Consider the following 27,608-nt stretch of genomic DNA (forward strand, 5'->3'; position numbering starts at 1 on the left):
ATGAATAAGTCATTATGTAATTTATTCCATTGAAATATCAGTGATGTATTATAGAAAAGTGATTTATCTTTTTATAAATGACAAAACGTCTGCCTAATTTTTGCTGTGGTATCGTGATACTAAGAACCATGATATTTTCACTGGTATCTTGGGGGGGGGGGGGCTCCAAGGTGCCTCTTGCCTAGGGCCCCCAGAGTGTCTTGAAACAGCCCTGTCAGTGTCTCTGTTACTCTGGATGAGAAGTCACCATCAACATGTTTTAATAGGGACTATCTCATCAAAAATGAAATTTGATTCAGCTCTATTGTAATGAGGTGAATGCATTAATAAATGAATGCTTGACTTTTATTTTGAGCAACAACAAAAAAACATCAACAGACATGCTCAAAAGGAGTAGGAAGAAGTGTACACTTAAAATCCTACCACCTTCTCAGTATTCAGGTCTCATTTGAAAAGGAAATTGTCAACAACTATCCCAAACTTATTTACAACCATTAATATAGATAAATAAACATTAGTCTTGGATATTAAATATTCACACCCCATCTCAACCAAGCCCAGATAAATAAATAAACCAATCCATCACATCACCCCTCTAAATATACTGTGTCTGTGCATCTTTTTAAAGTGCTCTATAGTTGTGTAACCCATTCCATAAATCCACCCCACACACTGAAATACACAGACTTTTCAAGGATTTTTTTATTTGAATTTCCTCTTAATTTATATCCCCCCCTACCTGTGACAAAACATTATCTGAAATTTTCCAGACTGAGCTCATTTCTTGCTTTGTACATTTATTTGTACCATTTTAAACTTAACCAAGTCCCTGAATTTCAATGCATGATGTGACTAAAAACAGTGTGTTTGTGTGCTCCCTTTATCCAACATTATGTACAGTCCTAATGGCTTTTTTGGTAATATGTATGTGTATATAAATCACATTCATAGGTGTTTCCCCAGTCCTCCGCACAGTAATTAAGATGCAGTAAAATGAGTGAGCAGTAGAGGATGTATAGTGATTTATGGTCCAGCATGTGTCTTGATTTTCCCATTACTGCAGTGGTCCCTGCCAGCTTTGATTTAATGTTTAATTGAGGTTTCCAGCTGATTTTGTGATCCAGTATCACTCCCAGAAATTTATCTTGACACACTTTTTCTACCTAAACATTATCTATCTTCATTTGCACTTGCGTATCAATTTTTCAATTTCCAAATAATATCATTTTGGTCTTTGTCAGATTTAGCGACAGTTTGTTTTTGTCAAACCATCTTTTCAGTTTATTAGTATTTGTTGCGATCTCAGACAAAAGCAGCTGTAGATCCTCTCTGTAGCATAAAAGAGTGGTATCGTCCGCAAATAACACAAATTGATGGCAGAAATCTCAGTGGTGGATACAAAACCTGGCCATATAAACCAAATCTATCTGTATACAACTAGAGGTCAGTATAATAAATATGTTGTATTGTAATTTGGGCAATTTAATCGCTTATATTGTAAACTACACTTAAATCATTTCAATAAGACATAATCACAGGTGCAGATCATAAAAAAAAAGACAAAGATGGTAACTTCTTTAGAAAGAGTTTATTTAGTGCATTTCTAGTTTGTTCACAGCAGGAACCAAAATAGTAAGTTAATCTGTGCTCCCATTGGTCCAGGTGGTTGTGGTTGTGGTCCAACACCATTGGTCCATTCATGTTCTGGTGCAATACTATTGGTCCAGTAGTGTTCCAACACCCTCCCATTGGTTCACTAGTGTTCTGGTACGACACTATTGGCTCACTAGTGTTCTCTTTAGGTCAGGAACACGTAAGACCAGAAAAAAAACGGACCTTCGGCATGCTGCTACTGAGCAGAGGTCCACAAGCTTCCATGCAACAACAAACAAACAAACAAACAGCAAGGGACAACAACAACAAACGGAAAGATAAACAACAGCATTGCTTGTAAGAAGTAAGCATGGAAGCATATACAGTAAACCTTATTTTAACCTGCTAAAGCCCTCAGGAGGTTTGTCTGATATACAACAGATCTTAAAAAGGTAAAATCCCCCCCCAGACACATGCGTGCGCACACTCTCGCTTGCCCACACACGCACACAACACTCCTACTGCAAGCACAGCGTGACCACTCACACTCACGCGCGCACACACACAGGCGCACCTGCATGCAAACAAATGATCGATCCTCATAAGTGTACAAGGAATACGTTCGTCATTTTTAAAAATATGACTTAACCCCATGAGCTCTGTGTAAACATAGCATACGGTAGAGTAGATAAAGACTTCCTTCCTTCCTTTGTCACCCTCTAACTTTCTCGTCACGTTCCTTTTCACTGCAATAACTTAGTTAGTTAATACTTGGACTCTTTGGTTCTCTGTAACAGTCTGTTTATCTGACTATGTGACTGACTGACTCTCTCTGTCCCTCGTTTCTTTACTCCTTCTCCCTCCCTTGTTCTCTCTGGTTATGTTACAGCAGGAAGAGTAGTCAAGGGGAGAGATTCACAGGTCCTGTCCCTCTGCAGACCAGAGCAGCAGAGCCAGACGGGTTGATTGTCCTTGATTTATTTACATCACAGTCAGTCACAGTGGGCTCCGTTAAGTGGAAGAACACATTCCTGTCCTCCTTCGTTTTCTCCTCACCTCCTCCTCCTACCACCCCTCACCAGCCTGATGTGTGGGCATGTCGGCCTGAGATCTGTGAGTGTGTGTGTGTGTGTGTGTGTGTGTGTGTGTTTGTGAGTGTGTGCTTGTGTGTGTGTGTGTGTGTGTGTGTGTGTGTATGTTTGTGAGTGTGAGGTGTGAGGGGTGTGGGGCTAGGATAAGTCATTGTTGCTGGGCGACTTCCCTCCGCCGTTAAGCAGGGCCGAAGCGCTGCGACTCTTGGTCGGTGTGCCGCTGCCTGACCGTGAGAGTTCTGTCAGGTCGTGGAGGGAGGGCTCCCTATACATGGCCACTGCAGACACACACAAAAGGGAGAAGAATCATTAAATAATATATTAATTAAGTTGTTGGTCGAACTGAATCACTCTGGTTTGGTATGCATGCCTTGTCCAGGCAGTTAGGTACATTTAGTTCCTCAGCACGTAGATAACTGAGAGGTTTGCTTTATACAACAGTCTCATTAATTCTGGTTTTAGAGCAAGTTCTGACTTTATGCTGAAGGGGAATTCCTGCAGTGCTAAGCTGTAATGTAATGATCCATAAAAATATACGTAATGATGACCTCTAGTCGTACAGGTGCAGCTTACAAGAGTCAGAGCTTTAATATAGCAGCAAACAACTGTTTCCTATGTGAAGACACACTGGAGTAATGGCATCCTGAGCAGGGAATGAAGTCATGCTCCCTGTGTGTGTGTTGTAATCTGAGCTTCTCTGTTTTTTGTTGAGGTAGACGGTCCAGCCACACTTGCATGTCAGTGTATGTTTGTATCCCATTGGCTAGCTAATTGCTGCTAGTCTGCACTTGACCCATACAGCAGTTACCGCTGATAACACCGTCCCCATCCATTGTGGTGGTAAAGCGTCATCATGGAAGCTTAACGCCCACCCTCTGGTTTCCCCCCCAGGTTAACTTGCGCAGTTAGCTGCTAGCCGCTGGCTCAGTGACCTTCATGTTGAGAACCGTGTGCAGGCAATCCCGGCTCAGATTTTGAATCATAATGTGCGCTTCCATCTACCTCGTTTTATACACATATTCAATTTGTATATGAAAAATCCAAGTGGAAACGCCACAAATTCAAAAAAAAGTTTGTACACTTGGGGGAAGTGGAAATGTTAGAGTATCAATAAAAGCTAAATGCAACTAAGTGCAATGGAAACAGATTCAGTTAATAAATTATGTCGTTACCAGAACTCTACTTAGAGCACATACTGTAAATGTAATATTGTACACCATGTTTAATATGTGTTTTGGCTGTGTTGTGAATCAACTTAACTTTACAGCACTTCACAGAAACCTCCGCCACCGACTAGTGTTTTGGAGGTGTAAATGCAGAGTGACACAGATACACCGTCGACGGCGTAGGCACTGCATAGAGCTGACACATGAGTGTAAATCCCACTCTAGTTGTCCAAAACTCTATTTCATTGTCCAGTGTATTTTCTGCTATTACACATTCATAATTTTCCTTTGTTTGACTGGCGCTCTTCTTTGCTCTTCTTTGCAGTGGCACAGTGGAAGCTGGCTGCAGTATTAGTGCCACACTCTGCTTCTCTTGATTTACCATCTCCTAATATTCTGTAACAATAGTTGATTGACAAGCACATACATTTGCATTTTCTTATACAGATTTTCTGGAAATACAGTTAAAAATCATGGTGCATTTGGATGGAAACCCAACTAGACTATAAAGTGTATGCTCTGAATGTGGTATGCAGCTCCTTTAAATAATAATATACAAATTATTCTTTGTATTATTAGTTTTTTTTCCATAAACCTGCATTAGCTGTTTTTGTTTTGCTTTTGCTCACTCAGAGGCAGCAGAAACGAGCTGTAATGCGACATTGACACAAATCACCTTTTAAGTTGCAAGCCTGTTGGAAAACAATTATATACCCAGCAGGTACGGAGCAACATTAGCATTCATTTAGAGTCGTGTTTGTGTCCACTATTCACTCTCCTCTTGGCTGTGCTTTGCTCTCGACTAATCTCTGAGAAAACTACACGGCTCTTTAGCTGCTAAATGTTCCACTGTGTTCACCAGCTAGACGCCATCTTTGTGTGTCTGCTGAGTGGTGCTGGCCAGGTAGTGCACAGATGGTTTTCAGTGAAAGCGTCTACCTTTCACTGCAGTGAAAGTTGTTATGTGATCCACTGATAATATAGAGCTACTAATCAAAGCCATCTTTATTTCTCTCTCTCTTTCTGTTTTTGTTTCGTTCTTTATTGCTCTATTTCCACATTTTCCAACATTTTAATGCGTGCTGTCTCTCATTTACACCGTGGCTTTGGTATGTGTTTTCCTGTCTGTAAAAGCAAAGTCTCCCTCTTGAAAAAAAAAAATCACATAAAGTCCTATTATATTAATCTGTAAAAGATGAGCTCAAGAAATTGAGTGTAGGTGGGTGGTGGGCTGTTAGTTAGTCCACCAAGCTGGACATTTTCCATGTGTTTTCTGCGAGTCTTTTCAGTTGATAGCCTGATTTTGAGTGCTAAGCTCTCAAAGTCATGAAAGATACACTCTAACAAGTATGAAAGTCATAATTCTGTACCTACAGAGAACACCAAAGTCTATTGTGAACATATGTTTGTGTTTACAATATTTTGATCCCACAAATCCAAAGAATCTTGTTAAATAAAAATAAAAAAGGAAGATTTCACATACAGTAAGAAACTGATTTGAAGTGGGACGGGGTCCTGTTGGGAACAGGAGATGTCAGATATTCATGTGCGCCAATCACACTGGGCAAAATGGATTGTTTGCTTGTGTTGCCTTGGGGAGGCCACTGTCAATCAAATCGGATCAAAGCACACCTGCAGAGTCCTGATGAAGCAGATTAGTTTTTGAATGTTAAATTTGTTAAACAATAATTAAGGATGTTTTTCCCCAACATTAACCTTGATTTTTGCCCATTTTTTTATATGAATATTCAAAAAAATCCCCTCCAGGTATGTTTTAAAGCTCCAGAGAACCCATTTTCTCAGTCAGCTCAATCAACAAGTTGGCCCTGTGGTGGTTATTATGGCGGCTGTGGTGCAGGAGGTAGAGGAAGTCTACATGTCGAATTGTCCTTGGGCATGATACTCAACTCGAAATTTCTGCTCATCAGCGGGTCAGTGCGTGTGAATGTTTATCTGATGGCTCTTTGTATGGTAGCCTGGGCCACCAGTGTATGAGTGTGTGAATGGGTGATTGGTGCTTGTGTTGTAAAGTGGTTTGAGTGGTTACTATGACTAAAAAAAAGCACTTTATAAATGCAATCCATTTCCTATTCCATTTACAGAAGATATTTCTGATTGTGTCCTTTCCTTTCTCACCAGTTTGAAATAGACAGGGCTCAGCTCAACTGGAAAATATGATGTCACATATTCTGTTGTTTAAGTTGTATAAAGCTGTGTCTGACACATTGCCTTAAGTCACTTGAGTCAGTGTCAGCTGGGTCTAAAGAGACTACAAGTTTTGGGAATGATAAAAATCTGGAGGTGTGGAGTAAGAAAAAGTGAGCTTACTGGAGCTCTGTAGCCCGCTCCTCAGGGAGGGATAGCAGCTCAAGGCTACATTAGCTACACGCAGAACACACCAGGATGTCTGACTACACTACCATCAGTCAAGTTGCATTGTAGGTAACATAGGTGCCAAGTTTCATCAAGAAAGAATGGATTAAAAAATAAAAAAAAGAAAGGCTATGGTCAAACTGTCAGAATTATTATCTCCTACATCTTTTTTTCCTGAACGCTTTCTCTTGACCTTAATGGAAAATGTCATGAGGTCAAGAAAGGATATGAAGGAGAATTTCTAAGAAGAAGAAGGAAAAGACAATTGTGGTTCATACAGAGTTTGACTGCACTTACACGAGGCTATGTAATTATGTGACGGTGGATGTTATTGACACGGGGTGTGTTTAATCAGTGGAGCACTCTTTTAAACTCTTAAGAAGTGTTTACTGCAGCTCCCTCCCCTCTCAGCCTTACCTTTGAGCGGTTTCGGTATGAAGTGTGCTGCGGCCTTGTTCTTCTTGACGTGGTTCCCCTTCATAATTCCACCCTCCTTGTTGAGCCCGAGGTACCAAGCCCGACCTGAGGCCTGCTGCCGGTACAGCATGGAGGAGTAGGTGACGTAGTAGTTCTCAAACACGGACTCCTTGAACTTACACTCCGGGGTAAAATGTTCCTGAGGGGGGAAAGTTTAACATCTATTAGAACAAATCATCAAAGGAAAAAGACAAGAAGGTGATTAAGTAGGCATGGAGAGGTGGGGGGGCGGTAGCCGCAGAGAGGGGACTGAGTCACAGAAGGTATGAGCTTGTAATGGCAACTCCATTAAAAAGTGTTCAATCATTCCACCATATTGCCATCAGTGTGTTCATCCATCACTTGATCCACTGTTTGAATCATTATCTCGGCCGGGCGGTAGTCTCGGAGAACAAACTGCACCAACTTAGGACAGCTGACATTTGCATTTCCTTATTCCTGCATCTCCATAGCAACCGGCTACTCCCTTGAATACCAACCAGCCCACTGAGAGAAAGATGGTGCCCAGGTTGCCGGGGGAAACGGAAAGATACAGAAAGAGTGCTCTTCCTCTCTGTCAGCCATTAATCTTGTGTGGATTTTAATTAAGTTTTGTGTTTGATCTCCAAATAGATTGAGCATAAATAGATGGTCAGCTGTGCTTTGTGTATAAATATTTTGTGTGTTTAATATCAGGTGTGAAGATGACACAACTGATATGAGTGTTATGACTGACGCAAAGCACTCAGGACCGGACATGATGGGCCAGATATTGTGTTGGTATACGTGCCTGCACAGGCGTAGCAGCATGGCTGTTATTGCTTTGAGGTGCGTGCCTTTTTTTCTATTTCCTCTCCGTTAGTTTTCATCTTTTGTTCTCTCAGGCTTGTTTAGATTGTTCCAAGTGCGTGTTATTTTTGTTGTCTTTTTTGTTATTGCATCTACACCACCCACCATCACCGCTCAAGAGCTAAAGTGAGGCACTTAATGCACTGCACTGCAGCCAACACTGCCTCCTGACCAGTCTGAGAAAATCCTGTGCACAGTGGGAATGTATGTGTAAAATCTATCTGGGAAAAAAGGCGTAAAAACAAATTTCAGGAGCCGCGTGTAAATGGACAAAAAGTAATCTTCCTATCAAAGAATGACTGAAGGGAGATAAACAAAAGGAGGCTGGAGGATGATCTGAAATCAATCCTGTGAAGCCACAATATCAGTGGATAGATAAGGGAGGCTCAGACACTGGATTATAACACCCAGTGGCAGCTGACTCACACGGCAACACTGTAGTTAAAGTATCGATGTGATGATAGGATGATAATGAGACTGGTCACACTGAGAGCTGCTGCTTCATTACTCAACCCGACCCAAAGAAGAGAATTCAGTCCCTAATGGTCTGTGATGATGATGATGATGATGATGATGATGATGATGATGATGATGATGGTGGTGGTGGTGGTGTGGCGTGTCTGAGTGCGTGGTGACCTACAGAGGTGTAGAGAAATCCTTCGTTGTTCATTGCCAGATAGAGTTTGGTCTGAACGCCCTGGATGGCCACCACGCGGAGCCCCACCGGGATCAGGTTGAACACAGCTACGCACGACACAGAAACCCACACAGATACACACACACACACACACAAACAACAAACACAGCAAACAAACAAGCACACACACAGTGAACACAGAGGGGAAACGGAGAGAGAAATTCTCATCAATATCAATGTAGCATCTGGTACAGTGACACCTCCATTTTGCCACGGAGAAGCTATTTTACAAGGTCAGTCAGGCGCTAAGGCCACTGAATTACACTAATGATTTAGCGGCCGGCATTAAGCGTGGGATGAAAAGGGGTTAGAATTAGCGAAAGGCACGTAGCAAAGCAGGGTCTGGAAAACATTTCGCACTGCAAGGACAGGTTTCATCAGTGAAGCCTACAGAGTAACAGCTATTTCTGCTATTATAAATGAAAACATACCAACTGGAGCTACAACTGAGGACTGTTTACTCTAGCAGCTAATCTGTCAACTGTGCTTTTTAATATCCAATTAATCGTCGGTAGTGAAAAATGATTGAGAGGTGATGCCTTCAGGTGTCTTGTTTGTTTGAGCAATACCCAAAGATATTCAGTTTACAACAAGTACATTTACATACACACTTCCATTTCTCTATTATTGACAATATTCTGAATTTGAAGCGGATCATGTAAACAGCATATTCCAAATAAGGCCTTATTCCCAATGTAACCTTTCCCGATTGAGACGTGGGATATGCCGATAATATTCAGGTTTTAGGAGCGTTCTCTGGATATGTAAACAGTGCGTTTGGGATACGCGTCTCAGCTGGGGTTATTAACGCAGTTGGCAACACACGGCCTCTTGCTTGTTTACGTTTAGCTCTGAGTGTTGTCATGGATACATTGTGCACAAACCAACTTATCGTGAGTTTCCAAGGCTAGAGTAAAGAAGCATGCCCAAAAGAAAAGCCATGATTTTTGATTAGAGGTAGAAACACACCTACTTTAAGTTTGATATCAACAGGTTTTTATGCACCAATATCACAACGATGACCATTTCAAGAAGGTGGTTGAAGGAATGAAGGATGGAGGCTGTATTCGCAGTCAAACAAGTCGGCCATCAGTGGGAAACTTTGACAAAATCCTGGCTCAAGCATCAGCCGTTCCAGTTTTCTATATTTTACGGGCTAAACGACATGTTAGGACTTGTTTATCGGATTACCCGGATTACTTTACAGCTATGTAAACATGGTCAATTATATTAGTCATTGCGGAAGTTGAAATAAGAGCAAGCAATGACCAGAATGTTTCTATCAATCATCTAATCTTCCCAGGACTTATTCCTACTTCCGAACATGTAAGCAGGAGAATCCCAGGCTTAGAGACACTACAAGGTTCAGGGTACTTTGACAATGGCTTTTCATGTGAGTGCTACAGCACAATTAATAAACATAATCTCCTCAAACAACGTTAAGCTGATTGGGTCCCACACTTAATACATTACAGTGAATACTGTATGACATTAAGTCCTAATTTAAAGGTCTGCCCATGCGTGTCGGATGAACAGAAAGCATCTACAGTGGCAACAAAATGAGTTTAAAGCTGCATCACATTGGCCTAACCATTTTGGGTGTATCGAAGCGTCGCAACTCTGATACTATCGATCATATTTGTTGTTTTCTCCGCTGGTGTGCATTCAGCAGGCACAAGCAAAACTGTTATTTATGTTTCGACAGTAAAAGCTCTGTAGCAGAGACATAATTATTCCAGGCAATTTGATGAGCCAGGCCCTCGTTTAATTACACTCATTTGGCCAACCATGTTTTTTTATAATGACTGCGGTTATATGGAGATGTGGATTACATGGATTATCCATTGAAACCCAGTCACGGTGCGCTGATTTCACGTGGGTGGGCGTCTACATGATGTACACGCCATGTAATCATGTAATTAGAGAACACGCTGCCTTTGTAGCCACGTCTTTCTCTTTGTACACACAACAGTTGGTGGCCTGAGAAGGCGCAGCAGATTAATGCGAGACGCTGGCAACACCAACTGCGCACAAGAAGGAGAGTGATTGCCGTCTGAAGCACAACAACAGGATTGAATTAGCCGTATCAATCACACGTTGTTGTGGCCTGTGTGTGTGAGATTGAGCAAGCGAGAGAGGATCTGTTCACTGGATCAGCTCAACCCCCGGTATCTTTTGCAACGTGTGTATCCTGTGGATATGTAATCGATTACTTTAAGCAGGAAACGTAACACGGATAGATTGCCACGATACCATCCGACATTCGGAGGAAAAGCGGCCACCAGTTTCCTAATTAAATGAACACTTGACATGTTGCTGAGCGACTGCTTGAGATTAAATTCCCACATCAGACAGATTTCCACAGAATGAAGTTTATCATTAAATTGGATTTAAACTGGTTTCGGATGATAACACCAAAGTGGATAAATGAGAATTAAACCAAATCAGATGTTTCTGGAAATTGAACCTTTAATGTGTCGCTGTTCTATTTTACCTTGAAGTAATATTTCATATTAAGATTAAAAGAAAGTGTGGTTTCACTCTCTGCTGTACAGTAATGTGTTTATTCCTTTTTAATCTTCCTTTGCTTTATAAGTGCAGCAAATTGAGGTCTAAAGACTGATTGTGAGTCAACCTGCGCTGTCACTAATTTTCATTTCATTTTACTAGAACAGGATGGTAAACAGTAAAACACCAAACACAATCTTTGAACTGGCAGCCCAGAGGCAGCTTTTAATGTTTTATGTGGTTATGTTTGTGGGGATGTAGCCATTTTAATGCCAGCACTTGCTTCTCCACCAAAACAAGTTTTCTCCTGACACTATTTGCAAGAGTACCAACCATCGCTGCATCCTGGGCTTTACGCTGCCCAAGACGATTGTGATTGGTTAAAAGAAATACAAACAACACAGAGCTTTTTTCCCCCCTTAGTGCAGAAGCACTAAGCCAAACCTTTCTCCAGTGCAGAAACAACACCAAAACAAAGTCTGGCTTTGAGACTCGTGTTAGAGTAACACACATTTGTTATTGGTTCTATTTATGATAACTAAAGCTCATTAAAGCTGATTTCAGAGCTGAAACATTGAGTTGATTCATTGATCGGATCAACAGAAAATGTATCTGCAATAATAACAACAACAATAGAATTGTTTCGGCCATTTTCCAAATTAAAAATACAAAACATTGCGCTTGTTCCAGTTTCTCAAATGCGATAATTGTATGCTTTTCTTTGTCATATACGACAGTAAATTAAATAACTTTGGGTTTTGGTCAGATAAAACAAGCATTTTGGATATGTCACCTGGCCTTTGGGAAAAATAGGATGGACATTTTTCAGTATTTTATGGTATTTTAATCCAAAACATTGAACCCATTAGTCGAAAGTTAGCAGCAGATTAACCTTAAATGAAAATGATCATTAGTTGCAGCCCAAGCAGATTTTTAAGTAGCTGGCAAATGAAGAAAATCAGTGGGCATAGATAAAATTTGGACAGCCAATAGTCTTTTCCTCTCTGTCCAGAGGCTAGAGTTAGACTCACCATAGGTGCTGTCTTCATCCTTGGTTCCATCAATGGTGCCATCAGGCTGCATCTGCAGCTGGAAGCCCTGGCGACTGGAAAGCCTGGTCACAATGCCCTTTAACTGGGGCTCTGAGAGGAGGAGAGAAGACACGTTAGCTGCATTCACTCCTTATCACTGTCATGTCTTCACATGTGTCACATCCAGCAGTCACAGAGAAGACGGAAGAATCAGAGGAGGAGAGGCCGTTTATATTTCCAGTCACTGGGCCTTGAGGGCCCGCTGTCGATCCCTGACCCCTGTGCATTGTGTCGCACATACAAATCAAAGAACACTTGACAGATGTAACATGATAACACAAGTAGCGCAAGCACTGCTGAAATTAGGAGCCTGTTTTTTTTCCCTGAGATCTCCGTCAGCTACCACAGACACACACTGCTACAACACTTGGCTGTGGGACAACACAAAGTTATTCACATGTGATGTTTGTGGTGTCATGCAACAGGATTAATTCCTGAGCCCCTGCCAGGAGGAGACTATCCAGAAGCTGATGAATGATGAAGTGATGAAGGACCGGCCTCAGTGATGAGAGAAAATGGTGTTGGTTGGTGGTGGTGATGATGGTAATGATGCTGCTACTGCTGCTGCCGCTGCTGGTGGTGAAGATGGTTGAGGTGGTGGTGCAGCCCGTGGCTTCCCCACTTTTCTCTCCCGCACCCTCAGACCTGGTGGTCGCCTTCTCTTCCGTTTCTTCCTCGATCCAAACAATTTGACACGCGAGAACACGTTCAGCTTGCTCGGCTTCTCGTTTGTGCCTTTGCTGTTGCTCGGGCTGCCGCTGCCGCGGCAAGCATTTGCCTTCTCCCGCTCCCTCGCCTGCCGCTTCTGGCGGATCAGGGAGCTGGCGATAGCCGCTGCCCGGGACATGTTCCCCCGGTGGAGTGAAACAAGACTGTGCGTCCCGGTTGGGAGGGATGGGGGGTGTACGTGGATAAGGCGGTGGGGGTGTGTGGGGTGCGGGGAGGGGGTCTACACCACCCACGGCTCAGTTCGCATCACACACCGGCCGCTGCAGTCTCGCAGATATCCGTGCTTTACAAAAGCGTCCAGAATCCTCCATCGGTGCGTCCGGGCGCTTCATGTGGAAGTCGTTAAACAAATCCAGTAATGTGCCAGTGAGTGAGCGTTAACGACGCCGCCTCACGTCCCCCAAGGGGTCCGAGTGGCAAAAGCTGTCTGATCCCCCCCTCAGGTGATTCTTCTGGCTGTCCCGAGAGAGCGCGGAGGGAGGTGAGGGGGGGTGCGCGAGGATCCAGTCCGGGTCCAAGTGGCGAATCAACAGCTTATAAACTGGTGCGAACGACACCGGGGGTTGTTGTTGATGATGACTGCAGCTGCTGCTTCCTCTTGTGCTGCTGCTGCTGCTGCTGCTGCTTCTGCTGCTGCTCTGCACCGCTCCCCCGGCGATGCTCCGCTCCTCGACGCTGTCCGTGACAGAAATGCAGCAACCGGAATGTTTGTCAATGAAACAGCTCGGGGCTGGCTCAGTGGGAAAGGGATCATGATGCAGCCGTGCCGTTCATAAAACTGCTGCAGCCCTGCCCGCCCCGAGGAAGAAGAACGAGGAGGGGGGTGGAGGAGGAGGAGGTGGTGGTGGTGGTAGTGGTGGTGGTGGTGGTGTGTGTGTGTGTGTGTGTGTGTGTGTGTGGAGGGGCGTGTTGTGGCGTTGGGGTGCAATGAGGGGCGTTAGGTCAGCTCTTCCTCACAGGGCACCTGTAGCCCTGAACCCCACGTGGCATGATATTTACATGTTCACTGAATACTGATGTGTGATAGGCAGGGAGATTGAGATGGAGGAGAGGGAGGGGAGTGTGTGTGGAGGGGGGTGTAATATAGGAGGCGGGGTGAAAAAAAAAATAAACAGCGAAATAAGAGGGAGAGAGGAGACAGACAGGTGAATTAATGAGAGGAGGAATAATGGAAAAGGGGGGCGGCAGGGAGAAAATGAGATATTGAGTGTGAGTGAGGGAGGGAGAGGGAGAGGGGGAGAAGCAAGTGGAAAATGCACACCCTACAAATGGATTGGGAGAAGAGAAAGATGAATGAAACACAGGAAGAAAAAATGGAGAGGCAAAGGAGCCAGAGAGATATTGAGTGAGTGTGTGAGTGGGAGAGAGTGGAGAAAGAAGACAGGAGATATTACATGTGTGCGGAGGCATGAAGAAATAAAGTACAAATTGAGGAGTGTAGATAAAGGTAAATGAAGTGCAGGGACAGTAATGGAAGAGAGATAGAGACCTGGTGAATGTGTGTGTGTGTGTGTGAGGGAGAGAGAGAGAAAGGGGAGAAAGGAGGGGCTCTCATCTTATTTTGGTGCAGAGGTTCACCACTGCTGAAAGGCTGCAGCGTGCAAGAAGGAGGTGAAAAACGGAGACAGCACTTCAGTCCGGATGTGTCGGTTTCTGGATGTTCCCCACTTTTTGCATTCGCACCAGAGCAGATGCGCGCATGCAGCAGCAATCACCCAATTCGTGCGTGTCGACTGGCCGCGGGCAAAGCCCCCGCAGGAAAACAGATGCACAGCTGTCAGGGAGCAGATACAGCTGCAACGGCGCATGGCAACTGCAACTCCAAGTGGTCTCGAGGAGGTACGAGGCGACGGACAAAAGAGCCGAGTGACTCCCAGCGGAGGTGGACCTGTGGCACCTGGCGCCACAGCAGCAGCATGCAGAGCCAGTGCATGTCATTCACCAGTGTAAAAGGTAGTGGAAATCGATGGTGGAGAGCAGGAGGATGTGGTGAGCACTAAATTACATGACTGAAGGGGAGGAAAACTCAGTAAGCTGTAGCTCGCTGGGTGGAGGAGAGAGTGATGGACCGTGCAACTGGGGTCAGGACCTGGTCACTGAAGTGGAGCGTTTAGCCTGTCCTTGACTCGAAGGAGTTAAAGGTACACCAAGGCCTCCTGGTTAGGTAAGACCCTTGTAAATATACAGATAAATATAGTTGAGGTGTTAGTGTACAGCTCAGCCCACAGGCCCTGCGTTCCCCGAGAGACACGACACTTAAAATATTCCATAACCAATCTGTGATGTCATCTAAAACATCAAAATATGAGAGCAAACGCGCGCAGCCACTGTAATGAAATGACTGAAAGCCGGGCCTTCATCTTTCATTTATGAGCTCCTTGCTTTTAAACCCACACCACGTGCCCCCTAAAAGCAAAAGCCACACAAGCAAAGGGTAACAAAGTGTAACAATGCAAGCTGCCGGAAACAAGGTGACTCTGAGGAACGCAAACACCTGCAGCTCTCAGCTTTGAGCCTTAAATCAACTGAATAATTTGAAATGTTACAGAAAACACATCAATCAATACTTGAATCAATGCAGACAAATAAGCAGCCAAAGAAGACAGAGGGAAGAATTAGAAAGGGATTGATTTCCAGGATTTAAAAATATCCCCATTAAATAAGTGAATAGGTTGAGTACGGAATAAACATATTAAAGTTTATATAGATTGTAAATAGAAGATAAATCTGTGCTGGTATATCTGGTCTATTATAAACTGCTATAAGGTTTTGGTTGGAGCTCCATAGCGCCGCCTACAGGCAGTATTTGACTTTTTTTTTTTTTTTACAAAAAGATGGAAGAAAACTACAGTATTCACAGCACATATCCAGAAAGAGCCCTGCTGTGTGTGACAGTCTAACCATGAATGCCAGTTAGAGTATGATCAGACAGACAGCTGCATATGGCTATGTTCATTATAGAGTAAAACACTTTGCAACAAACCGCTGAGGCCTTTAGAAGGCAAAGTATCAAAAGCAGCACTGAAGAAGCTTGAATCAAATTTGGGACACTTTATATAAATATATATATAATTTTGGTAGACTGTGAGAAACCGCCACGCATGGATTTTGGCAGTAAAGGGATTAGTGCCAAAAGCTTAGCCTTTTGATTCTGGGTCTTTGAGGGCGTTGGTGTAAACTCATGTTAAGCCAGTTAAAAAATTTAATCATCGCTCCCAAAATAATACCAGAAGTTGTGTTCTTTTAACTTCTATCATATTTTTTTAAAAAAAAGTTATAGTAGTGAAATCTGCCCTGTGAGTGTGCACAGGACATTGACACTACTTAAAGATCTCAATTCCTGAAATGCTTCAGAGCTGAATGTACTCTCAAGGCTGCAAATGATGCAGCAGAACAATATTTAGAGCCTGAATAACAGTGCATGCATTATGAATGTTTGCAAATGAGCGCATGCATCTAATAAAAGTGTTTAGAGTCGAGCAGCCTGTCAGCAGCAGGGCGCGCCCGGCGCAGCTTTCAGCACCGCGGACAGCGATGCAAGTTTTAATTGAGTTAAAAACACGTTATAGTTAATTCTGAAATGATGGCTTTAATTCAAACACAGCTTTATATAGTTGAGAATTGAATATTTAAAGAACAGTTTGAGGTTGAAAACAAACTGAATCTGTAACATCAACAAAAGCACAGAGGCAGTATTTTAGAGAAGTCCCTTTGGAGACTTCTGTTGACCTCCTTGTACTTAATTGTACATTTATCCCGTCTCCCCTCTAGCAGCCTATTCCCAAAGCATATTACGCACAGAGTCCCGAGTTGTGCCAATATTCGTGCAGCTTTCTGTAAGAAGTCCGTGCCATAGGCCGGGTCAAATCTCGTCATTTCAGACCATTCCCCCGGTCCTACCTGAGGTCGATCGGCGGAGAGGGAAACTCATGCTGCGCCCGTGGAGCTCCGGAGTCTTGTGCTCATGGCTTTTCGCACTTCCTGTTGTGTGCTGCTCGACTAAAAGAGGAGGAATTACTGAAGTTCAAACCGGAGAATTCTCCACGGCATTGGATCCATTAAGGCCGCGCACATGGCGTTGACGGGAGATCATTACAGAACATTAGAGGCCATTAAGCCGTTGGAACCGGTCATTAATGATTCATCTCAAGGCCCCGCTGATCTGGCACAATAAGAGAGGGAGGGAGCCAGGAGGCCGTTCCCAAATCCAAGGATCTATCGAGGAAGCAGTGTGTGCGTGTGTGTCTGTCAGTCTGTGTGACTATTTGTAAATGTGAGTATTGCTACTTGTAGGAACTCTCTGTTGTCATCTGAGTAAGCCCTCAGTACATGCAGACATAAATTTGATCCAGGAACCTAAACACAACAGACACATAGTTATCCCTGCCAGATTTAAATTTTTAGTGTTTCTGACTAAGATTTTTTTTTCAGTGTCACACTCCTCTGTAAACTGCCTTATGTAGATTTGAAAACTTAGTTTAGCCCTGCATCTAAGGATTAATCCATAATCAGTTAATCTATACTCTTGATTAAGTGCTTAGTCTGTAAAATGTCAGGAAAGAGTTTTTAAAAAGCCTCATAATTTCTTCAAGCCTCAGGTCATGTCATTAAATTGCATGTTTTCCCCTGCCAGCACTCCGAAACCAAACTTGAACCAACCTTAGTTCCATTTAATACTGAATAACACAAATAAAAGCACAATTTAGAGGCTGGAACTAGGACATGTTTGGCACTTTTGCGTGAAAATAACATAACAATGATTCAGTTTTCAGAAAGAAAACAAAAGATGCCAGTTATTACTCTGCCTACTAATCAGTTCATCAACCAAACGTTTCAGATCAACTCAGCTGAAAAACAGTCATGAGCCTCTGTAAGAGCTGCAGCACTGAATGACTTTCAAGTGTAAAGTGTTGACTTTGTGATTATGATTTACTGCACACAGTGCCTCGACTAAAGCCTCATCAGAAAAGGAACAAGACTGAGAAATTCAGCTGGTCTCCAAAAAATGTTGGCATTGTGCATTTCTGCAAACCACAGATATGTCACATGTGTATGTTTCACACATATCATATGATTTCTAAAGTATGTATCATAATCATAATTGGGAGGTGGAGGGGATGATGACACTTAGGCAAGATGGCTGCAGACCACTGTTCGAGACCAGCAAACAATAGAACTGGTTATTTTTTTAGCAACTCATTGCTGTGTTTTCACCGGGATAGTGCCTCACAAAGTGCTGTTCTTTACAGAGACATTGCTATATATACAGTACAGCAGCATTTGTGCCATCAAAAATGGGTATTTTTATTTTAAACATCATCTTTTTCTAACCATTACCAGGCTGTTTTTGTGGCTAAACCTACCCACATGTTAACCACAGCTTTGTTGAAACATAAAGAAATATAAAGTAGTAATATATCCACTACATAATAACATACAAATGTAATGTATCCATGGTTTGCAGTTCTGGTGATTGGGTTGGAAAGCTCGATGACATTCACTTTGCCAAAGACAGGTAAAGTGAATTAACTTAACATATACTTAACAATATAACAAACTAGGTAAAACGGCAATTTGTAGCACTTTTCACAATTTACAACATAGTGACACAGTTAACTGTGGTCATGACCTTCAAACTGCCTCCAATCTAACCTTTTTTCCCACAAAGCTATAATTATAATTTAGCAGAGATCTCAACTTTCCAAAGATACCAAATATGATGGGCTGAATTTCGGGGAAATAGAGATGAAACGATGCACTCAGTCAGTACACTATTTCCATTTGACAGAATGGTTCAACTATAAAAAGCATAGAGGTTTTGGGATTGAATATTCCACTCAATTTAAACATCATATAACTTCAATGAAGAGCTGATACCAGACGGTACAGATAACATAAGAGGCTTTCACACTGGAATGATGAGTTCAACCAGTGGTTCTCAACCCCTAAATTGATAAGCATTCGGTCACGGACCCCTTTTTGATAAGATTTCACTTCAGGAACCTACATCTTAAAGCGATTGTGGTTGTTAGATATGATTAAAACCAGAACACTATCACTGTCAACCACAGTTGAGTAACTGTGGAGCAGAATAGTCACTCTTATGACTTTAAGTCCCACTGGGCTCACATCTATAGTGAGTTAAATAGTGAAAATAAACTATTTCCTATTTTTTTAGGGACACCCTGAAACTCCCTCCCTAGGGGTCACCGGACCCCTGGTTTAGAACTACTGATTTAAACGACATCAAAACTGCATGTTCAGGTTCCAATTATATAAAAAAAAATTACATCACTCATCTAACACTTCTTAAACTACAACAAGAACCAGCTTAATTCAAAGGGTTTTTAGAATAGAGATAAATTCACATAGCACACACAATGCATACACCTAATGCATCACATCTCTCTCCATGGGTTATCCTCAATGCACACCATCATAGTACCCACAGTCAGAGTAATGCTGCCAGTCCAGATTAAAACACACAGTCTACATGGCCACTCTATAGCTGTATAATATCAGCCCATTACATTGTTGTGCTGTTCCTGTGCTTCCTGTGAAGCAGCCTGTTAAAACACAGCAGTGTCCATATTACCTAGATGATACACAGAGTATTCCAGATTGCAGAGTGTCTGTTGCTGCACATGCTGCAGTATAGGAGCCTATAAAAGCCATTGAAGGCAGTGAAGCAGGATGTTGCTGGGGAACATGCACACTCAGCAACTTGAAAAGTAACGCTAATAGAAAAAGAAACATCAAAGTTATCTGAGAAAAAAAATCTTTGAAATAAATGTGCTTCTCATTCTGATTTTCCCAAATCTCTGTGAGGCTACAAAAAGAAATATTTTCAGGGAATCAATTTAATTGTAGTTCATGCCCACATAATTGTATCATCATGCCATGGCTTCCTGTGATGAGGAAATAACTCTATTAGATCAAGCAGATGGATCAATGATGGGTCAATGTGTACCTGTGGTCACATTTCTTTTCCATCTGTCTTTCTTTTGTTCGTCTCAGCTGAAGTAAAACACAATTCCAGCTTTGAACAAAACACCTAACACCTCCCAGAATAGCTTTGTAGCCTTGGCTTGAAATAGCAAACCACAAAGATGCCAGCAGGTACGTTTTGGCAAAGGTTCCTAACCCAACAGCCTGGGCAGGTAGCCAGTATTCAATAGTTGTAGTCTACTGGGATGGGGGAAGGACTCGATTAAGTCACCCATCAGATTTTGGAGTGCATCAGCTGTCTTTCACAGCCAGTGATTCACATTATTAGCCACTAGATGGCGCCATATATCAGATAACAAAAAAGGGGAGACTGAGGAAATTGTGAGTGTGTGTACAATGGTGAAAGGGTAATGACGAACCTCAGAATAAAATCTTTTTGTATCTGAGCCATCATGTTATCTCCTTTACTCTCTTGTGCACAGTCTGCTACCCCTCATACCTGAATTCACTGTCTCTACCTATCTTATTTAAGGGTCTGATCGTTGCCACACTACTACTACTACTACTACTACTTCTTCACACAGTATTAAATGAGAGATAATCTGTGAAAAACATCACACTCCTCTGCCTAATCTATTGCACTGTAGCATCTCTAATGTCCTTCTTGCATGTGATCAAAAACAATCAACCAGAGCTGAGGAGTCTCTTACACATATTCAGTCATGTCAGTCACTGCTGGTGAACTGCGGGCAAACTGTTAAACAAGGCAGCGATGATCAAACATAAATCAAGATTCTGTTATTCCATTACCTGTTTCTCACCTCTAATATTTTCATAAACATATTTTAGTGTACTTTAATATGAGAAAGTTTGTGACCAGTCTGCCATGTTGGATACAGTTAAATCAAGTACCAAACCCACCAGCATTTCACAGCTGAAGAGTACACTAAAAATAAATAAATAATGCAGTAACAGTATCTCTATTCATATTTGCTCAGCACTGCCTGGTTTGACAGCTTGACCGCAGTTCATAAACAGTGATTGACAGCTGCAGCCAAGTCTCCTTGGCTCTGCTTGTTGTTCCTGACCGCATCACAATCTCATTCAAGTGAATGCTATTAGAGGCAGTAGAAAGAGGAGGGACATGATTTTTTTCCGCATATTATATGGCACATGTACTTCTTTCAGATTACAGTGGCATTTTCATAAAAGTTACCAACTGTAGCTTTAAGGACTGACTTCTAGTCGACTACAGACATAAGGTGTTGTTGCACTGAGAGCTCCTTCACATCCCCGTCACAGTTCTATTTTTATCCATACTCTCAAACTGCCAGGAGTCCCAGTTTATGACGGAAAATATCTATTGTAGCATGAGGCAGGACAAAATATGGACTAGTTTATCACCAGGAGCCACAACTAAAGTATAACAGCTATGAAATTTTCCACTGATTTCAGCACATCACACATTGTACTCTGAAATTATGGAGCCATAGCCATTTTGCCTTCCTGGTGACCAAGAACCAACAAATGAAAATAATTTCAGGGTAGTAACAATAATTGTGGACAGGAGGTAATATGAATTAGTTGGTGCAAATATACCAGAATATTGTGTCTGTCAGTGATATGTCATAATGGGAAACATAATCTTTACAGGATCTAAAAATAATTTTAAAACAGAGCAAAGTCATAATTATGAGACAATTAATCATTGTTACGGGGGACAAAATGTGTAATAATAAAAAATCAAGTCTGCAGCCTCACAATCAGCTTTATGATGCTAGATAGGGTGATGATGGAATGAGCTTGAACCCTGGAAATGAGTTAGCATTTTGGTTCTCTTGTTTCAGAGTCAATGGGTTTATTGAATGGGTTTTTGGTTAGATGCCTGAATTAAGGTCTGCGGTTTTAAGAAATGTTTACATGTTGTTCTAAGACAAAGAAATATGTCAGTAAATATCCCACTTTTGAATTCTGAAGCTTTTATGTGCGTTAAAAAGCGGCGCAGGTTCAATTCTGACCCATGCCTCTTTGCTGCATGTCGTCTTCCCTCTCTCTCCCAATTTTCCCCTCTGTCTGGCTGTCCCATTAATAGAAGCAAAAATGCCACACAAAATGTGGTTCAAAATGATTGTTTACAAGTCATTTAATGAGACAACAGAGGTTGTCGAGGTCAATAAATGCCATCATGCTGAACGCAGCTTTATAGTCTCATTGCACTGGCAACACTGAAAGTCATGCAACCATGGCACAGTTAGTTTATAGCCTAATGTTAGCTTCTTACTGAATGCATTTAAGTTTCAAAAACCATTAAAGTGGTGTTTGTTTTTTCCCCCAAGGTTGTCTGCATACTTTTACCTGCCTCACCAAAGAGCATCTGTCGGACCAGCCATCAGAGCCAAGCAGTGCTTCTTTCCTCCATTGTAACCACAAATGTGTGAGTATCATAAACTTTTGTTTGCAACAGCGCCTATTTTTTGCACTAATCAAAAATGTAATGGACTGGCTTCTTGTCGAGAGAACCAGGGCAATTTTAACTTCTGAGATGGCCTACAAAAAAAGTCATCATCCCTGCAGCACTCTATTACAGCCACAGCACTGCTTTGAGCTAAATGCGAAAATTAGCATGCTAACATTCATTCTAACCGCTTCATCCTCTTGAGAGTCGCGGGGGGGCAGGAGCCTATCCCAGCTGACATCGGGCGAGAGGCAGGGTACACCCTGGACAGGTCGCCAGACTATCGCAGGGCTGACACATAGAGACAAACAACCATTCACGCTCAAACAACCATAGAGACAAACAACCATTCACGCTCACATTCACACCTACGGACAATTTAGAGTTACCAATTAACCTAGTCCCCAATCTGCATGTCTTTGGACTGTGGGAGGAAGCCGGAGTGCCCGGAGAGAACCCACGCTGACACGGGGAGAACATGCAAACTCCGCACAGAAGGGCTCCCACGCCCGGGATCAAACCGGCAACCCTCTTGCTGTGAGGCGAGAGTGCTAACCACCACACCACCGTGCCGCCAGCATGCTAACATGCTCACGATAATTCTAACATGCTGAGGTCCGGCAGGTATACAGTCATGTTTATTACGGTCACCTTTTTAGTTTAATGTGTTAGCATGCTAACATTTGTTGAGCACAGAGCACAGTTGAGACTGACGGGAGTGTCATTAGTTCTGCAGATATGTGTTCATAAACACAACTAACCAAAACACATTGAAACTCTGACCTGGCGATGGTGCTGTAAATGGCAGGCGATCACCAAAGTTGATACAAGTTTTGTGCTCATTAGTGCATGTAGTGCATTACTTCTGGACGACATGCTGACATCACTTCATCAGTGAAAAGTCAGATGGGCTTCATCTTTTGGACGGGCCTTTAATTGCTGTGCAATGTTGACCTCTGCTGCCATATCGTTGGGTCACAATCAGGGTTAATTAACGATGTGAATCCTCTCCTGCTGCTTATTTGTGTGTCCACATACAGACGCACATACACACACTGAAACACACACACCTGCACGCAAAGGCATAAGTAGTTTTAATCCACATTTATAAACCTAATCTCTTTAAGAACAAGATGTTAATGAGTTCTTGTTCTACCCAAACTTAATCCTTAATGCCACTATTATTACATAAAGACCAGAGCAAGGTGACATATACCGCTGCATGTCTGTCCACCCGAGGGGGAGTGAGTCACTGCTGAAGATATTTTAATCAAAAAGTACATCAGACCTGAAGTATTTCTGTGATCGTAAGAGCAAACATCGCTGGTGTCTTTTAGTTCAGGCTCACAATACACTGAGCAAAACATAAAGGCGCCTGTACAAAGTAAAGAATTGTATTAGCCCTTGAACAAATACAGTTTATTGAGACTATATGGTATGTGCTGAGATTGCACTGGGCGGCATTATACTAAAGGTCTAATATTTGTTGTCACAATATTTGGTGTCACAAAGGCACACTTTATTCATTACAGGTCTGTTGTACTGGAATCCATTCCAGTGTACAGAGCTTATTACTGCTGCGGCCCCTCAGTGGATGTATCATCTTATAAATCACCCCCTCGTGTTTATTGCCTCGCTTTTATTGCTTTCTCTGTTTATTGATGTGTTTGCTTGGTATCCTTTTAAAGGTGCTTTATGAGTAAAGGTTACCATAAATAAGGTTTATTACTAGTCTGCCAGCAGCTGTTAGTTTAAGTTGAGCATTTTGTTGCTATAGCAACCCCTGCTGGCTCAGCGAAGTTTAACTGTGACATCCAGCCTTACAGGTCTGTGACCTATAAAATATTGATTTGCTGTAGTTTTATTTGTAGGTATTTGTTTTATTACCGGCCGCAAGAGCAGGGTTCTGAGTGTGTGTGTCATCATGGCAAAATATGGTTCTGGTGAAACCTATTAGCAGGTAACAGGACCTACCACAGAAGTAGTTATGAGCACTTTGCAGGGTGTTTTTTGTGTCTCTCCGCCTGTCAACAGATTCTATCAACCTCATTACAATCATGCAAGATGCAGTCATGAAACTTTTCAAGTGTGTAACTGAGATCATAATGAAGCCCTATTTTAAAGATGGCTGTGGTCTGAGCTAAAGCATTTGAAGTAGGGGGGCTGGAGGTAGAGAAGGAGCCATTGCAATGGAAAAGATTAATGTCCCTCCCCCACCCGCCATCACCATCCCCACCTCCACTCCCCTGGCACACATTGTTTTAAAGGTGCTAATTCTGGAGAAATACAGGTGATATAGGTAATTGAATCTCATTCCCAGGTCGTCAAATACCAAGGCTGTGGATTGGTAGTCGGACGGAACCACCAACCCAAAATATCATTATCTGAAGACCTAGGTGTGAGACTCAACAATCTATTGTCTGTCTCCAGAGTCACAATCAGCACTTTGAAGAAGCAGATCGGCGTTGCAGCTGGCCTGATCTAATCTCTAGTTATTTTGATTTTTTGATTGTTGATTTGTAATCTGTTTAGGTTTTTCTGGGATAAGTATATACTGCCATGCCAGCCTCATTTGGTACTGTCTCAGAAGATCCCATTGAAAAGCTCAGTGAGGTAAGATGGGTAAACAGATGCACACTTGCCAAACTAACTACACTACATCTTTGGAGTCTTTTCTCTTGTCAAACCAAAACATTCACCTTCATGTTGCACGTCAGAGTTTGTTTTTGGATGTGGAATGGGCTCATTGTTGCCCCATGTGGCCAGTTATTACCAACTTGGTGTTATCCTCCCTCTTAGTGCACCACAATAAGCAAAGAAGAAAACTTGTGGTGTTTTCAAACAGTATTTTTTGTTTTACAAGTGAAAAGACGCTGGTTTGTAAATGAAGGCCTGGTTAAATGCCACACCTATGTTAAAAAGCAGCGCTCAGCCTAGCCCCATACGTGACCTCTGTATACTGCAGTCACACAAGCATCACTGCGCAAACCTTAAGGGGCATATACAAATGTGATTATTTTTTAACCTGTTATTACATAGGTGTTTTCTATCTTTCAACCAGCATTTAAATCCAGTATTTCTTCCAGTTCTACCCAGCTTCTCAGAAACACAACTACAAACATGTCTCCACTGTTCTTTTCCTCACTGTATGAGCTGTACGTCCACCAACTGCATCAAGGGTCTCATCAATATACTCAAATGACTGCTTAAACATTTTACTTTTAAAGGCACAACTTCTAGCAAATGCAGATTTTGATGATATGTATTTCACTCTTGATTTTTACTTTTGTGGACTGTATGTATAATTTAAAAGATTAATAACTGTTTTACCTCGTATGGAGACACTTCATGCCAGGAGGAAACTAAGTGACTGTTTAACTATTTGAATCCAGTAGTTCATCTCATTTTTGCCTAAATCTTGTTTATGGAATCTCATTTTTGATGTGTAATCATTGATACTGATACTGTCCAGTATTTCTGCCACAGTTTCTTCCAGTAAGAATCTGCAAAGGCCAACTGCTGTCTTCAAACTTTATCATTGTGTTTAGTTTGCTGCATAGCACAACTGTGCACCTTTAGACATAATGATGGCAGAAGATTTACAACACAAATAAACTCCTCGTCATCATAAATGCTATATTGAATACTAAAACCTACACTTACGATCATTGCAAAGAATAATGCAAAGAAATGGCGAGTACAATTTTGGATTTTTAGGGACAAAACATGCTTTTTTTGATGGCATAAGATCATATTTTGAATCCCTAAAGTCTTGATTTCCCTACTGTATGATCCATGCTGTGGCATACATCACTGTGTTTGTGCTGAGTTAGCTCAACCCAGCTTAGGAGGACTTAAACCCTCCACTAGAAACGCTTCTCACCATGTCTTTAAGCTTATTTTATTTTCTTGTATATGGACCTCATCCCATTGCACTTTTATAAAAATTAAAAAAAAAAATCCCTGCACGCTGCATTTCTTTGCTTTTTTGTGAATGAATACGGGTCTCATGCATAGATAAGGCGGGCAACACCCTTTTTTTGTCTCCATGGCAATGATAGTTTCCCAGTTTCCATTGCGGTGTCCACCGCGCGTCGATTTTATTGCTGTCCAGAGGGGAGAAAATGAATTTGTGTGTGCGCGCCGCTGAAATTACATCTGAGACCCAGAGAGCCTTCTGTGGGGTAAACAGCCTGTGTCAGTGATTTTATAATACAGACATATATCGGATGCTTCATCTTGAGGACAATGGAGCCTAGCAGCATGAAAGGGTTATGGGTCTCCTCCTTTAAAATAAACTGTAAACTGAAGACTCGTACAGAGAAAATATATAGTTTACATCAGTTATTATTATAATTTCGAGATACAATTTACTTTTTTATATCCTTTATTTTGAAACGTATGCCAATGATATTTAAAAGTAGTCCAGTTTCCGTGCCCTGTGCTCTGGGTTGTGGGGACAATGGGAAGAAGTGGCCAACATGCTGATCTAAGCATCATCATAAAACCCAATATTCCCTCTTTTGTTCTCACAATAAAGAGGAAAAACCAGCAAGATCACACTCGACTCGGGTTCATCATCACTCACCCTTGGCGGCATGGTCTTTATCCTCTTTGCTTTTCGTTTTTCCGCTCATGGAGCACCGCCGCTGCTTCTGCTGGTGGTTGAATCAAACTTCAGGTGAGAGATGCAGGATCTACTTTTTCATCCTCGTCAGATATGTTTCCCTCCACACGCACACAGACGGTCCAACTCTCTCCGTCCCTCTGAGCCTCTCTCTTTCCCTCCACAGCCCGGCTCTATTTGAGGACCCGTTGCGCTTTGACTCCACTGTAGGCTCCACCGGCACGAGCGCTCACAAACGTGCGCGCGCAAAATCTGCACTCGGAGCGCACACTGAGACAAAGAAAGATGTCACAAATATGTGCACACGCAAAGCAATAAAATCAGATTACATACACAGAAACAGTTTCAAGAATTAAAGGAACCACTTTCTAATAAGGCTTCCTTTATTAAGATGTATGTCTTCATTGATGGGCAAGTAATCAAACACTATGTGGACAGTAACATACATGTAAATACAAGGAGACGAAAACAGATCACAATAATATACATGACAATATTAAAACATAGAATATAAACACAAATAAGCAGCACTAAAATTTAAAAGAATTTAAAAAAAAAAAATAATAATTTATAAATGGCTCAAATCCATCATGCTTCAGAAACTGGCTGTGCGAACTTGTTTCAGTCATTCACATGGGAAAAACTGTGATTTAATTATCCAAAATGTGAATAGAAATGGGGATACTTCGACTCAGGGGTGGCACGGTGGTGTGGTGGTTAGCACTGTCGCCTCACAGCAATAGGGTTCCTGGTTCGACTCCAGGAGGGAGTTAATTGGTGACTTGAAGTGTGTCCATAGGTGTGAATGTGAGTGTGAATGGTTGTCTGTCTCTATGTGTCAGCCCTGTGATAGTCTGGCGACCTGTTCAGGGTGTACCCCACTTCTCACTCAAAGTCAGCTGCGACCCTCAAGAGGATAAGCGTTATGAAAATGGATGGATGGATATCTGGACTCAATGAGTGCATCTGGACGGGAACCGCACTTGGATACTTCCTGTGTACCCTGTGTGCGAGTGTTTGTTTTG

The 27,608-nt window shown here is 42.2% G+C and overlaps 2 protein-coding genes across 5 annotated transcripts in view; one reads left to right on the forward strand and one right to left on the reverse strand.

Annotated features, from left to right (window-relative positions):
- Positions 1 to 21,866, forward strand: part of afap1l1b (actin filament associated protein 1-like 1b) — a 47,546-nt gene extending 25,680 nt beyond the window's left edge. The window contains exon 20 of the transcript XR_007450626.1: positions 21,838 to 21,866. The gene's annotated coding sequence lies outside the window, so the exon portion shown is untranslated. The remainder of the gene's footprint in view (positions 1 to 21,837) is intronic.
- On the reverse strand, positions 1,602 to 26,775 carry fgf13b (fibroblast growth factor 13b). 4 transcript variants are annotated; one of them, XM_049592218.1, is made up of 5 exons: positions 26,545 to 26,775; positions 11,765 to 11,875; positions 8,169 to 8,272; positions 6,641 to 6,839; positions 1,602 to 2,962 (listed from the first exon to the last, which is right to left on the reverse strand). In XM_049592218.1, the coding sequence occupies exons 1-5, from the start codon at positions 26,591 to 26,593 to the stop codon at positions 2,823 to 2,825; spliced, it is 603 nt and encodes a 200-aa protein (XP_049448175.1). In that variant the 5' UTR covers positions 26,594 to 26,775; the 3' UTR covers positions 1,602 to 2,822. The 4 variants fall into 4 exon arrangements, with proteins under 4 accessions (XP_049448175.1, XP_049448176.1, XP_049448174.1 ...); XM_049592219.1 differs by lacking the exon at positions 26,545 to 26,775 and adding an exon at positions 16,454 to 16,603; XM_049592217.1 differs by lacking the exon at positions 26,545 to 26,775 and adding an exon at positions 12,470 to 13,341.
- Between the last annotated feature and the right edge of the window lie 833 nt (positions 26,776 to 27,608).

This window comes from Epinephelus fuscoguttatus, linkage group LG12 (assembly GCF_011397635.1).
Source record: "Epinephelus fuscoguttatus linkage group LG12, E.fuscoguttatus.final_Chr_v1".
Taxonomy (NCBI): Eukaryota; Metazoa; Chordata; class Actinopteri; order Perciformes; family Serranidae; genus Epinephelus; species Epinephelus fuscoguttatus.

Coding starts and splice junctions, on each gene's coding strand:
- fgf13b (XM_049592217.1), bottom strand. CDS start 12,671: ATGTCCCGGGCAGCGGCTATCGCCAGCTCCCTGATCCGCCAGAAGCGG. Junction 8,273..11,764: donor GGATGAAGACAGCACCTATG/GTGAGTCTAACT, acceptor TGTCGTGCGTAG/CTGTGTTCAACCTGATCCCG. Junction 2,963..6,640: donor CATACCGAAACCGCTCAAAG/GTAAGGCTGAGA, acceptor GTGTGTCTGCAG/TGGCCATGTATAGGGAGCCC.